General features: G+C 39.3%; 1 protein-coding gene across 1 annotated transcript in view; it reads right to left on the bottom strand.

Annotated features, from left to right (window-relative positions):
* LOC107729275 (A-kinase anchor protein 6-like) overlaps positions 1-13,542 on the bottom strand; it is a 154,391-nt gene that overhangs the window by 3,501 nt on the left and 137,348 nt on the right. Inside the window, exons 15-16 of the mRNA XM_016539732.1 lie at positions 7,124-7,339; positions 1,424-4,468 (exon numbers count right to left, since the gene is read on the bottom strand). Coding sequence (XP_016395218.1) covers positions 1,424-4,468; positions 7,124-7,339 — 3,261 coding nt within the window. The remainder of the gene's footprint in view (positions 1-1,423; positions 4,469-7,123; positions 7,340-13,542) is intronic.

Raw genomic sequence — 13,542 nt, 5'->3', positions numbered from 1 at the left:
ACTCAATTGTTCTTTGAATTTTTAAAGCTTGAATTTCTGCGCCAAAAATGTTACTAAACAAAACAGCAAAAATGATGATTGTTTGCAGACAGGTTTCACAAAATTATTAAATAAAATTAAATAAAATTTAATAACATTTAATTTAATTAAAAATTAAATTAAATTAAATTAAATGTCAAATTAAGTATTAATATGCTTAATAATAAATATTAAATAAAATTTAATTGTTCTTTGAATTTTTAAAACTTGAATTTCTGCCCCAAAAATGTTACTAAACAAAACAGCAAAAATGATGATTGTTTGCAGACAGGTTTCACAAAATTATTAAATTAAATTAAATTAAATTAAATTAAATTAAATATCAAATTAAGTATTAATATGTTTAATAATAAATATTAAATTAAATTGTTCTTTGAATTTTTAAAACTTGCATTTCTGCACTAATAAAGTTACTAAACAAAACAGCAAAAATTATGATTGTTTGCAGACAGGTTTAACAAACACTTATCTTCCACTGGAAAAGTATTTACAGAAAAGTCAAGCTAAAAATGTCTTAATTTCCTCAAATGTTCTAAAATTAGCTGTCTTTGAATACTAAATTAGAATAATGAAAATATTTTAACATTAAAAAATATCACCTATATAAAAAAGTTTCACCTGTTTACATTTGTACCGTTGTTATATGATTTATTTGGCACTATTCACATATATGCTAGAAATGTTTCAAAATTTAATCTATACCAATAAAGTACAGTGAATTGAAACTGAAAAACTGAGAGAGAAAAAAGGCAGATAAAAAGAGATCAGAAGCAGAAAGAAGCATGAAAAGATTGAGTTGGGGGGGGGGTTGAAAAGATAAAGATTGTAATAGTTCCCTTTCTTTTTTCATATAAACCATCCAGCTATTTTAATGAAATCAATATGTCCATATGAGTACAAACACTGAAATTCAATTGATGACTTAAGTAAAATTAATTGAGTGTTTTCGGTCTCAATGATTAGCTGGAAAGTAGGAACTTAATTCGCCTGATATAAGGTCAAATGAAGATTTGCAGACAGAGTTGGAAGCAAGCAGGGAGAAGTTTGCATATGAAATAGAAAACTACTTAAAAAGAACACAAATACATGCTAATTCAGTCATGAAATTAAGTAATGATCCTCGCCGCATTCTTGCTTATGAATCATAATATAATTTGACTGATTATGATTATTCTGTTCTGTAGACCTTAAAATTTTAAATCTATGCCTGCAAATCCTTCTTCCATTAGCACTTCAGGGGAAAAGTGGCGGGGAGGGGTGAGAAGGGGGTGAGAGAATGAATAAAAATCCCCTCTTAAATATTTAGTCAACGAGATGAATTCAGCAGAAACGCACACCGCTCTCATTACAAGCAGATAGAGCGTGGTGTAATGTCGAAACACACCTGCTTATGAGTCGACTTGGCTTCCTGTAGAGAGCGGCGCCCTTTCCCGACGTTCTTCTGTTTCATCAACTGTGAAGCAGGAGCCCTTTCATCACTATCAGTCTTCCTTATCAGCGGACAGTTAATTTTGGGATTAATATAAAGGCTGCCATCCTCTTTTAAAGGATTTGTAGTGGAGCAAGAGACTCTTATCTTAGTCATTACAGGGGAAATATTGGATTCAAGCATTTTAGTATCTGCAAAACATTCAACAGTATCTATCGGGGTTTCACATGGTAAAGGATTAAGATAAGGCGCCTCTTTATGGCACTCTGGCTGGCTACCAGCTACACTTCCTTGAGAAATACCATGTGCTTTTTGGTATTCATTGCAGCCCGGTGAAGGTGCTGGACTCGGGAGACCGAGGGGCTCTATTAGTTTGCCGCCGTGTCTCGTGGGCCGTTTGCTAATGGACATGCTGTAACAAAGAGGAGGGCCCAAGTACACTTCCTCGGTGCAGGCCTCGAAGAGCGGCTCTTCGTCACGGATATCTGGCGTACTCGAAAGGATCGGGGTGCTGCTCTTGTCCTCCGCGCAGGTGCTGACCTCTCCGCAGTCGCTGTCGTGCGAGGACAGCGACAGGTAGGAGTAGAAGTCGCCCTTGCGCAAATGGATAAGCCGATGGGAGTGCTCGAGGACCTTCTCTCTGATCTGAGACACGGACGTCGGGCTACACACCTCCGTTGGCTGCTCTGCCTGCGCCTCTTTGGTCTTCAGGGCCTCTGATGTCATGTCAATGATCTCCATCACAAAGTCATGGACACTGTCACTCTTGGCCTCTTCAGAGATGAAAGCAGGGTGGTTGCAGCTCTCTGAAGAGCTTTCTTGATGGTTCTCGTGGACGTCCTTCAGAAAGGCGGCGAGTTGCTTCTGTCGGCTGTGAGCGTGTGCAGATAACCCTGAACACTCGTCTATGGGAGAGATGGAGGGTGAGGGACGGTGGAAATTGTGACAGGGCAGCTCGCCTTTCAACTGCCCTTCCAAGGAGCTCAAGCTCAACTGTTTGCATGAGGATGGAGAGGTGGCGGTCACCATACCGCTTTTGACGCCGTTGACAGCATCCGCCACGTAACAGTTTTTAAACGATTCCCCTTTCTTGGTTAGCAGACTTCCCTCTTCCCTCAGCAGCTCGTCGTCTTCATCCTTGCCTTTGATGTGAGTGCTCTCGACATTCCCGTTCTCCATGTCATCCACGAAGTGGTTGATATAGCTCCTGGTGGCGTCCCTTCGGTTGCCATCCACCTCCCGTTGCCCGAGGCTCTCGTTTTTAGCATTAGTGTTGGCTTCCAAGAGTTTCAACGCGAACCGGCTGAGAAAGTGACGATCGTTGGCGGTATTAACTGGTGACAGGATGTCTTTAGACATGGTGCCACACTGCAGCTCATCCACTAGATCTGCCTCATTTTTCTCTTTACTCTGAGATCTAGGCTTCATCCAGCTTTGAAACTCACCCTTTATATAATCCAGCCCAAGAGCGAGGGAACCTTCAATGTACTCCTCCTCTGAGGTTACACTGGAGTCGTCATCTTTAATACCGAGCTCTTCTTCGGTGAGCGTCAGAGTGGAGCTGGAGAGAAGATCGCTGTCATCCTCGTCGTCAGTACAGGCTGAAGTGCAGGAAACGTTGACGACCATACTAATGCTTGCATCGGTCTCGTCGGTTTGTTGCTGGCTGCGGCAATGTTTACGGAAGGATGCGTTGGACTCTGCAGCCACACAGCGGTTCATTTGCACAGCTAGGTCCTCGGATACCACGGACGAGTCCTCGGTGCTGCTCAGCTCCGTCAGGGAGGCTGCCGAGCTCTCGTTAATGGTGGAGGGAGCTCCAGCCAAGCGTGACCCACGCCACAGCGAGCTGCTCTGGAGCGTTATGTCAGAGACGCTACGCGTCATCTTCATTGCAAGAGGGCTTTGGATGTTCTCAAGGCGTTTTAGAAGTTCCAGAGTTCTTCTACTGAGTTCCCCTGTGGGCTCCACAGTCGATTCAACATCCCTCAGACTTTCCTTACTGCCCGCGTCCTCTGCGCTCTTACATGGAGTGAGCCAACTTTCCAGGGAAGTGCTACGAGTCAGTGCTTCTTTGCTCGATGGAAATAACTCTCCTACTGCGAAAAGAGAGTCAAGGGAAGACCCCTGGGATAGCTGTGTGAACTCCTTTTGGAGCTTTCGGTGTGTAGTCACCCTCTCTTCATCTCCGCTCATGTTGAGATATTTGTCGTTAGCCTCTTGGCTTAGCCCAAAGCCGTTGGCATGAATCTTCATTGACTCCTTGCGGTGTTTCTTCCTGCTTTCTCCACCATCTTCTCTCTTCTTTCTCGTGATATGCCATTGCTGGTCTCTCTGCCCAATGGTAAGACTGCCACCATATTCTGCACACTTGTTAGCACGCTCCAAAACTCTTTCTATATCTTCATCTGACACTCTGTCTCCATCTTCTCTGTTAGGAGAGGTGAGAGTAACACAAACTTTTGGATCATCGCTCTGGAACAGCAGGCAAACCTCAGAGTTACCTGTGTCCCCTTCACTAACTATCCCACTTTCGCTCTCCGATCTCCTGGCTGAATCCGATAGCAGCCCCTGCTTCCCCTTCAACAGGTCTCCCAGGATGTCAGGTAAGGATTCGGCTGAGGAGAAGGAGGAATCCATGCTCTGGCGCTTCAAAAGTGACTGTTGGGATTTGGTTGATGATGATTTGTGATAATATTGGGGTTGTTGGTAGAGTTCAACATTATGCAGACTGTACACCTGATAAACACGAGAAGATTCTGGATTCAGTTCTGCAGAGCTCAAGGCTGCTCCGCACCGTGTGTCATTTGGGCATGACTCGGTGAGACTTGAAGTCTCCTTTGGGGAATTAAGGTGTGATTTAGATCCAGGCTTTTGCTCATCTTCACAGTCCTGTGTATCCAGATCGCAGATAGTCATGTCCATTTCGTCCCACTCCCAAGAGTCTTCCGTCTGGCCATGGAGCTCCATGAGAGAAGGCTCAGTGAGGTTCTCAGGGACCTGAAAAAGGGAGAGAAAAAATACATCAGGGGCAAATAAATATTTGGTTGGACTTTTAATAAGATCAAATGCAAAGTTAATCTATGACAAATACATTTTGCTTAGATGTGGGCATTCAGCACAGGGCATAATTACACAAATTGCTTCGCTTCTTGTTCAAGCAGGAAGAGTCTATTTATAAGATCCTCTTTATCTCATTAATCTAATAACCTGGCAAATCTAACACTTGCTTTGTATGTCATATATCCCATAAAATGAATTTTTATTAGATTTCTGTTTATTCTCTTTCTGCTGATGAGGAAAATACTAATGCACAGGCTTGGATCGCTAGTGCATGATAAAACCCTCAACTGTGAGAACAATCAATCAGTCTAATCAAATCAAAATAATTTCAGTTAGCTGCCTCAGCTAACATTTGTACCCCGACTGCAGCACATAACGTTTTAATCAGATAGACTAATTATAACCTTTAGCTATGCCATTACAAAAGTCATTTTGCCATTTTGTAGAATGTTAAACAAGACTGTCTAGTATGGCCTGATATTTTTGACTGAATAGCGGGCATTGTGTCTGCTACACTATTCAGCTTGAGAGTGAAATCATGTAATAACTTGACGGTGTCAATTAAAGCTCTTCTGAAACCTTTTTTCCTTTTAACAGTCACTCTTTCACTGGTTTACCACTCCCTTAAGAGCAGGTGTAAGTTAACTTAAAAACCATTATGTCTTTCGTTGACCTTCAAACAGAATTCATGATATTCTTTAAAAAAATCCTCCTAAAAATGAAAGAGTAACGACTGGATTTTTTTTCAGACACCAGACTTGTTGTGAGCAAGGCCTCCTGAAGCATTCAACAGTCAGCTATTTCATCATCTCACAAAGTGTACTGTATTCACAAAAACAAACTCTCCCTATTATTTTTCTTTTCCTTTCTTCTGCGCCCGCAAAAAGTGAAATTGCACTTCAGCCCCGCAAGGTCAAGCTGAGCGAGGGGCGAGTAATTTGTCTTCCCCGTGTAAGTGAGTGGACGCTCACAAACAGGTTGCTGGGCTTTTCTGCGTGAAGCACGCAGCCTCCCCAGAGCCCTGCTGCTGCCATGCAGGAATGCACAACATCTGCATGACAAAAGGCGAAGTCTAGCCCTCGGCCCACTCCCCCGTTTAACACGCACTGTAACGGTCCCACACATACAATAAGAGACTAGTTAAGGGTTCCGTTTTCAGGATGGGAAGTCTTTTTATACGGCAGTGAACACGGTATGTGCACATGTTATGTCCTTTAAGAGACTACTTCCTCCCTTTCAGTGCAGGATGGGGACCCAGGATCAAGCTATTTCATTGCTATTGGTTACTCAATATACATTAAGAACAGTCAGTTATTTCTGGCAGCATCTGTAATCGATTGAGTTCACAGTACAGTGAGTATCTGGGGAGCGCATCTAGCCACTGTCCTCTTACTATGTGTATTCAAGAATAATATGTGGCCACTTTCCCTGCCTTATACATCATTCTTATTGCACTGTTACAGCGGCGCTGCACTATATTATTGGAACTAGTGTATTTCTGCTTAACAAATGGTTATGGACAGCTTCCTTTGAGCACAGCAACATGTAAGGAGATCTTCGAAAAGCCAATTCAATGGGTTCAATAAAATAGAACGTTGATTTTCAGAATTATAATTGCATTAGGAAGGAGTCTCCTTACTGATACAGTATTTAAATGTATTGTCAAAGATTAAAACATTATTATACAAAATACTGCTAAATAACTGCATTAAGGACATGATGGATGCCGACTATCTAACATAGTAAGGACTATGTGTCAATAACACAGCATACTACTTAGGGTGAATATACATCCTGTTTTTTCTAAATTGCCTATAATGTCTGGGTTTGTTTTTCTATTGACATGCTCTCATACATACATACAGTATGTGCAATTGCATGGCTTTGACCGTTCTCTGTGGATCCCACCTTCTTGCATGCCATAATTGGTTGATTATGTACAATCCCTCCACACTATTGGTTAAACTATTTTTCAGTCATTACATTCAGCAATCATGAAAACAATAAAAAAATTTTTAAAAAAAAAACATTCAAAACCCAGACATCTGGGAAAAAGAAGACACATAATCACCCTAATACTACTGTTTATCACTGCATACTGTTCACGTACTGAGGTGAATTCACTAAACAGTTATGCCACTTTACACTATCTGCACTGGTATAGCACTGTACCATACATATTTAAATTACACAATTTACTTATAGACTGCACATTTTTTAGCATTATGGAAAATAGGAGGTAAACAATTTAGTTTAATTAAAGGAGGTGTTTGTGTGTATTTGCAAGATGGGAAATTGCATCATGCAAATAGTAGTTTTTGAGCTTGTTTGCACCGATTTGCATAATTCCTTTAGTGAATTAGGTGATAAATAATGCAAACAGAGCACACAACTACTTTTTTTAAAACAATATACAATACACAGTATGCATTCTAGTCACAGTATGTATTCTAGCAACTCCACCACAAACACAATTAAACCGTCCATAGTGTGGATATCGAGACGGCACTACCTGTGCATGCACCACCCTGTTTATATTCACAACGTATGTTATCTTGTTTACTTGTAACTGTAGTGTAAAGCATATGTGACCTGGTCTCTGCCCAGCGAGCGTTTCAGTCTGGTCTGCCACTGAAGGACCTGCATGACGATGGCCTCCCAACGTCTCTCCAGGTTGACCTGCAGCAGCTGCAGCGACTGGCGCTCTGTCTCTGAGCTCTGCTGTTCAGGCCCGTCCAGCAGCCTCTGACAGAGCCTCAGCACGGAGGAAATGCCCTTCCGTCTGCCCCGCACCTCCATACACAGAGCCTGCAGAGACAGGAGCAGGTCAGTCCTCTCATGCACTCATAGACTGTGTTAGTAAACAGGGTTTAACATCCCTGTCGTCAGGTTAAGGGCAGGGTTCATGTGTTAATGCCAGAGAATTTGATGAAAGAAAGCTTAACTTTGACTTAACTCTAAAAGCTTAACTTTGAAACTGCAGTTTGTGAACATACAAGCTACTGATAATGTAAAGAAGTTAAAACTACAGCCAAGAACAAACCAAAATAATAAAACTAAACATCCTAAATGACAGAAATGAATTTAAAAAATATTGATTAAAAGCTGTATTACAAAAACCTAAATTGAACTAAAACACTGATAGAAATGAAAATAAAAACATTTATGAAAAGCTGTTAAAAAATAAATAAAGACTATGAAACACTCTAAATGATAGAAATTAATACAGCAATAATCTTTATAAAACCAACCTTAATAATAAAACTAAAAACACAATAATTGATAGACATGAATGCAAAAAAAATAAAAGAATTGATAAAAAACTGTATTAAAAACCTAAATAATATATCTAAAACAGTGATAGAAACTAATACAAAAAACATTTATCGAAAGATGTATAAAGGACATAAATAATAAATCTAAAAACAGTGATATAAATTAATAAAAAATAGAAAAAAGAAAAAGATGTATACAAATAAAATGAAACTAAAAACTGATAGAAATGAATACAAAAGAAAAAAATTGATAAAAGTAACTTTTGCTACAAAAGACAAAATTAAAGTACAGTAAACTGCTACAAAAAGACAAAATTAATGCTGTGCAGGGACGTCCGGGAACACTTGATTCATTTGATGATTCAAATGAATCAGTGAATAATTTTTTTGGAGCTGGTTCATTGACATGAACAGTTCAAATTGAACAATTTGCTATAACGAATCAGATTAGTTTGTGGAAGCTTTTTTACATTTTGTTTTAAATTCTGTTTGGAACGAATGACGCTGAAATTTTATCTTTAATATTACTGAATACTTAATGTTGCTCAGGGACTTCTGAAAACATTACTGTCTTTTATTAAAAAGAATCAAACAAACTGATTAAAATGAAATGAATCAATAAAATGAATCAGACTCTCCATAGTTACTTGAACAATGGAGAGAGATGTTCTAAAGCATTTCTAGAACACATTTACATAAGACTCTTCTTATAAGGTCTTATACACAATGCAAAGTAACAAAAATAGTGAGAATCACACTACACCTGCTGGTGCAAAAACCCTTTGCTACACAAAAACACTGAGCTACAAAAAATATAGCACAGTCTATAAAAATATCTTTCAATTAACTATTCTCCACCATTTGCCACAACTGCAACATAGGGTTTATTGCTAGCCATGCATGTGAACTCACAGAGCCACTCAGAGTTTCTGTGGCATGAATGAACATAGTGAATGAAGAGAGAGAGACAGATAGAATGACATTGAGAGAGAAAGAGAGACTGCCGTGTGCTTGATGAGGTCTCCACAACAATTCAGCCTGTCAGGAGCGTGTAAATCACATCCCTCTCTCCCCATAAACACGACAGAATTAAATATTTAAAGGGCAAAGCTGCACTCCCATGCTTCAGTGTCCAGCTATGACACTCTGAAACCGCCAGAGCATATAGACTCTCCCAAAGACAACCACGCCGGTGCACAGACCACATACACACATTTTGGAGGGGCTGAAGGTATTCTGACACTCTCTCACCTGCACCAAAATATGCAGCGGCAGCTTTGCGAAGAGACGGCACTACTCCATGTGCGTTAAGGGACAAAAACATTCAGAGAACAATTTATGCAAATCCCGCCAGCCCCGAAAAGCACCGCCTTACATTTTCTGTACGTTTTTCAATAAATATTAAACACCATTACATTTCACCATTACATTTAAATTGGATTTTATTTTTCCTGGAGTGCTCGGCTCCTCTGTTTTAGCATATTCCCCTCTCCCGTGTCTTTTAAACAGGTAATGAGACTGTAAAATGCAAGGAGAGGAGGCCGAGGAGCGAACGCGCTGATAGAGTTGAAACTCTGACAGACAGAAACGTGGGAGGTGATGGAAAACTGGCACTCAAATGGACACTTTTTTTTTTTTAATGGTGTACGGTGTCTGGGAAATGTAGTGGCCTGGTCTCTTAAAGACACATGTAAATATCTGATGGTAAAATAGCTCGTCTCAGTCAAAAGTTAGACTTGTAGATGTTGTTCAGCCTGTAGTCTCAGCTTCTGCTACAAGCACAAAAAACAGGAAAACTAGGTGAAATAGGCAATTTTATTCTCCCACTGCATGTTAGAAAGACTTCACCACATGGTAATAGACTGGACAGAGTATTTTGTCTTATTTTCCAGCTAAAACATCTAAAAATTCTTAAAACAAGATATATTTATTTGAGAAGCAGCACTGCATAAAATATTAAGACTTGTTTTTATAGATTGTCTCTTCAATACGAGTGTATTTTGTCTTACTACGCTGGCAGATTTTTAGGACATGTTTTAAGTATAAACAAGTTAAGTGCAAAAACCTGCCAGTGCAGTAAGAAAAAATATACTCCTATAAAACAGACAATCTATGAAAACATGTCTTCATATCATATAAAGTGAATTTATCTAGTTTTAAGGACTTTTAGATGATTTTACTGAAAAAAGGTTTTAAAAGCCTAATTAAAGGGGACATGGGGATGAAATGTCTCAGGCTACTCAGTCTCTAAACTATAACTTCACCCTTCAGATATGTCAATAAAATACAGGTGACAATGTTCAATCAGGTGCCCTCAGATTAAAAACATGAGCACAAAACATTAGACTACATCATTGCACAATGAGGTTTCAGGCATCCAAATCACCAGAAATATGATGCTGTTTCTGCATTACTGGGTCTTATAAACTGATTGGGTCTTATTGAGGAAGAGGAACAGTGCAGTATAGTGCGCCAATATTTGCTAAAAATCTTTTCCAAACACACAGTGCAGTGAGTAAGCTGTTTTTCCTCCAGTATGTGAGTCCACACAATGACTCCATTTCAGACACACAAACCAGCACTGAGACTGAAACGCTGGCAGGGGGCCAGTGGGCCCTAGTGCCTCAGTCAGATATCAAAACACCCAGAGACAGAACAGCTTATTGTGAAAGAAAAATCACAAATGAATCAGAAGTGTCTCGATTGTTCCTCCTAGAAAGCAATGAGACAAAACTGAGTTTCCAGTTTCACAACACATCTCAGTAATGTGCAGACATCTTCATCTGTGACCCTGGACCACAAAACCATTCATAAGGGTCAATTTTTAGTAGGAAATGTACAAAATATCTTCATGGAACATGATCTTTACTTAATATCCTAATGATTTTTGGCATAAAAGAAAAATCTATCATTTTGACCCATACAATGTATTTTTGGCTATTGCTACAAAATATACCCCAGCGACTTAAGACTGGTTTTGTGCTCCAGGGTCACATATGAATGCAAACATTTCTCATCAAATTCTCTCAAAAACCAATGATCTGAGCTGCTTCACACATTAAAACAATTTACAACTCAAAACTCTTACTATATGTCAAATATTGCTGTATTTCTGACTGAATACGAATTGAATTCATATTTGCATCCAAAGCCACTGTAAAATGCAGAACATGCACAACGGTGACTGTAAATACTCTAATAAATGTATTGAGCAACTTTAAATAACCATCAATTAGACCAGTAAACTACAAACCTTGCAGATGAATTGCTTTTTCAAATTATCAGCAACAAAAACTAAAATGGAAACTGAATGACTCGGAACATAAGTTGAAAAAAAAAAGACTAATCAAAAATATATTTTCATGCAATAGTAACAAAAGTAAATCAGAATATAATTAACTATAATGTAATTATCTAGTTTTAGTTTTTGATGCATGATATAATATAAAATTTTACAACCAACCTGCATTACAAATAAAAATGTCACTAGACAGCAATAACACTAAATTTTGCAAAGAAATGTAATTAATAATACAAATTAGCACATGGACTTTGGCAGCGTAGAAAGTACAACATTAAATTTAATAAAAACTAAATAAACCGAAACTAACAATGACGGAATGAAACCAAAAGAAATAAAAATCTATATCAAAAATTCAAAACTACAATAATCCTGAATTTTTGGAAGTCCACTTCCCATAAAACGTCCTCTGGGGAGTATTTTGAGAAACAAAACATAAAAACTGTAAGAACAGACGAGATTGCGGACCCATCATCTATAAGGTGCTTTTTAATAAAGCTATCAGCGGATCAGCCGCCTGGCGTCGTTCTTAGGCGCTAACACAATCTCCAGAACGGCAGGACGACTATTCTCTCTCGTCTCACTCCCCTGGCTGTTATCGTGTGGCTAAATCCATCTGGTGTACAGTATTAATCTACAGGTCTCTTGCTATCAGAGTCTGTAATCACACCTGAGGCGGAGAGCCGAGCCGTGAAGATGCATGTGTATTACACAGACCTCCCAAGAGTGTTCCTCCAAAAAACTGCTTATCTCTTTATTCAGCACAAAATGAGAACAGACCGTGCCTCCATCCAGACACAGCCTAGAGCCTTTAAACTCCAATTCCCCATCTCTCCCTCCCACTTAATTTCATTAAAATCTAAGCCTTATGATATTCTAACATTTTTTTTCCGTGCGAGAGGAGTTTAAATGACGCGTGCACCGGCGCTGACGCGCTTTCCGGAGGATTAGAAAAAAAGCCAGACGCCAGGCTCTGCTCTTTCGTTTTCGGGGGTATTTGTTTCTCGTTCTCCGGCGGGAAAACGAGCGCACACTTCATCTCGCTCTTTACAGCTGCAGCAATTTTAACATTTTCAATTAATCTCGGTGAGATTGAGGAGCGGAGCCCCAAATCCCCTACAGTGACGGCAAGGACACGGCGACGGAGCTCTGACAGTGACCCAGTGGATATTCAATCAATTACCATTAATTAGAAATCTCTGATTAATTCTATTTGTTGATTAAGTCAATTAAAACCACAAGCACTTGTTATCGTACAAAAGACAAAATTAAAGTACAGTAAACTGCTACAAAAAGACAAAATTAATGCTGTGCAGGGACGTCCGGGAACACTTGATTCATTTGATGATTCAAATGAATCAGTGAATAATTTTTTTGGAGCTGGTTCATTGACATGAACAGTTCAAATTGAACAATTTGCTATAACGAATCAGATTAGTTTGTGGAAGCTTTTTTACATTTTGTTTTAAATTCTGTTTGGAACGAATGACGCAGAAATTTTATCTTTAATATTACTGAATACTTAATGTCGCTCAGGGACTTCTGAAAACATTACTGTCTTTTATTAAAAAGAATCAAACAAACTGATTAAAATGAAATGAATCAATAAAATGAATCAGACTCTCCATAGTTACTTGAACAATGGAGAGAGATGTTCTAAAGCATTTCTAGAACACATTTACATAAGACTCTTCTTATAAGGTCTTGTACACAATGCAAAGTAACAAAAATAGTGAGAATCACACTACACCTGCTGGTGCAAAAACCCTTTGCTACACAAAAACACTGAGCTACAAAAAATATAGCACAGTCTATAAAAATATCTTTCAATTAACTATTCTCCACCATTTGCCACAACTGCAACATAGGGTTTATTGCTAGCCATGCATGTGAACTCACAGAGCCACTCAGAGTTTCTGTGGCATGAATGAACATAGTGAATGAAGAGAGAGAGACAGATAGAATGACATTGAGAGAGAAAGAGAGACTGCCGTGTGCTTGATGAGGTCTCCACAACAATTCAGCCTGTCAGGAGCGTGTAAATCACATCCCTCTCTCCCCATAAACACGACAGAATTAAATATTTAAAGGGCAAAGCTGCACTCCCATGCTTCAGTGTCCAGCTATGACACTCTGAAACCGCCAGAGCATATAGACTCTCCCAAAGACAACCACGCCGGTGCACAGACCACATACACACATTTTGGAGGGGCTGAAGGTATTCTGACACTCTCTCACCTGCACCAAAATATGCAGCGGCAGCTTTGCGAAGAGACGGCGCTACTCCATGTGCGTTAAGGGACAAAAACATTCAGAGAACAATTTATGCAAATCCCGCCAGCCCCGAAAAGCACCGCCTTACATTTTCTGTACGTTTTTCAATAAATATTAAACACCATTACATTTCACCATTACATTTAAATTGGATTTTATTT

Source organism: Sinocyclocheilus rhinocerous, unplaced genomic scaffold (genome assembly GCF_001515625.1).
Source record: "Sinocyclocheilus rhinocerous isolate Xijiao unplaced genomic scaffold, SAMN03320098_v1.1 scaffold1268, whole genome shotgun sequence".
Taxonomy (NCBI): domain Eukaryota; kingdom Metazoa; phylum Chordata; class Actinopteri; order Cypriniformes; family Cyprinidae; genus Sinocyclocheilus; species Sinocyclocheilus rhinocerous.
Note: the sequence above shows the minus strand (reverse complement) of the source record. Positions and strands in the feature narration are given on the sequence as shown.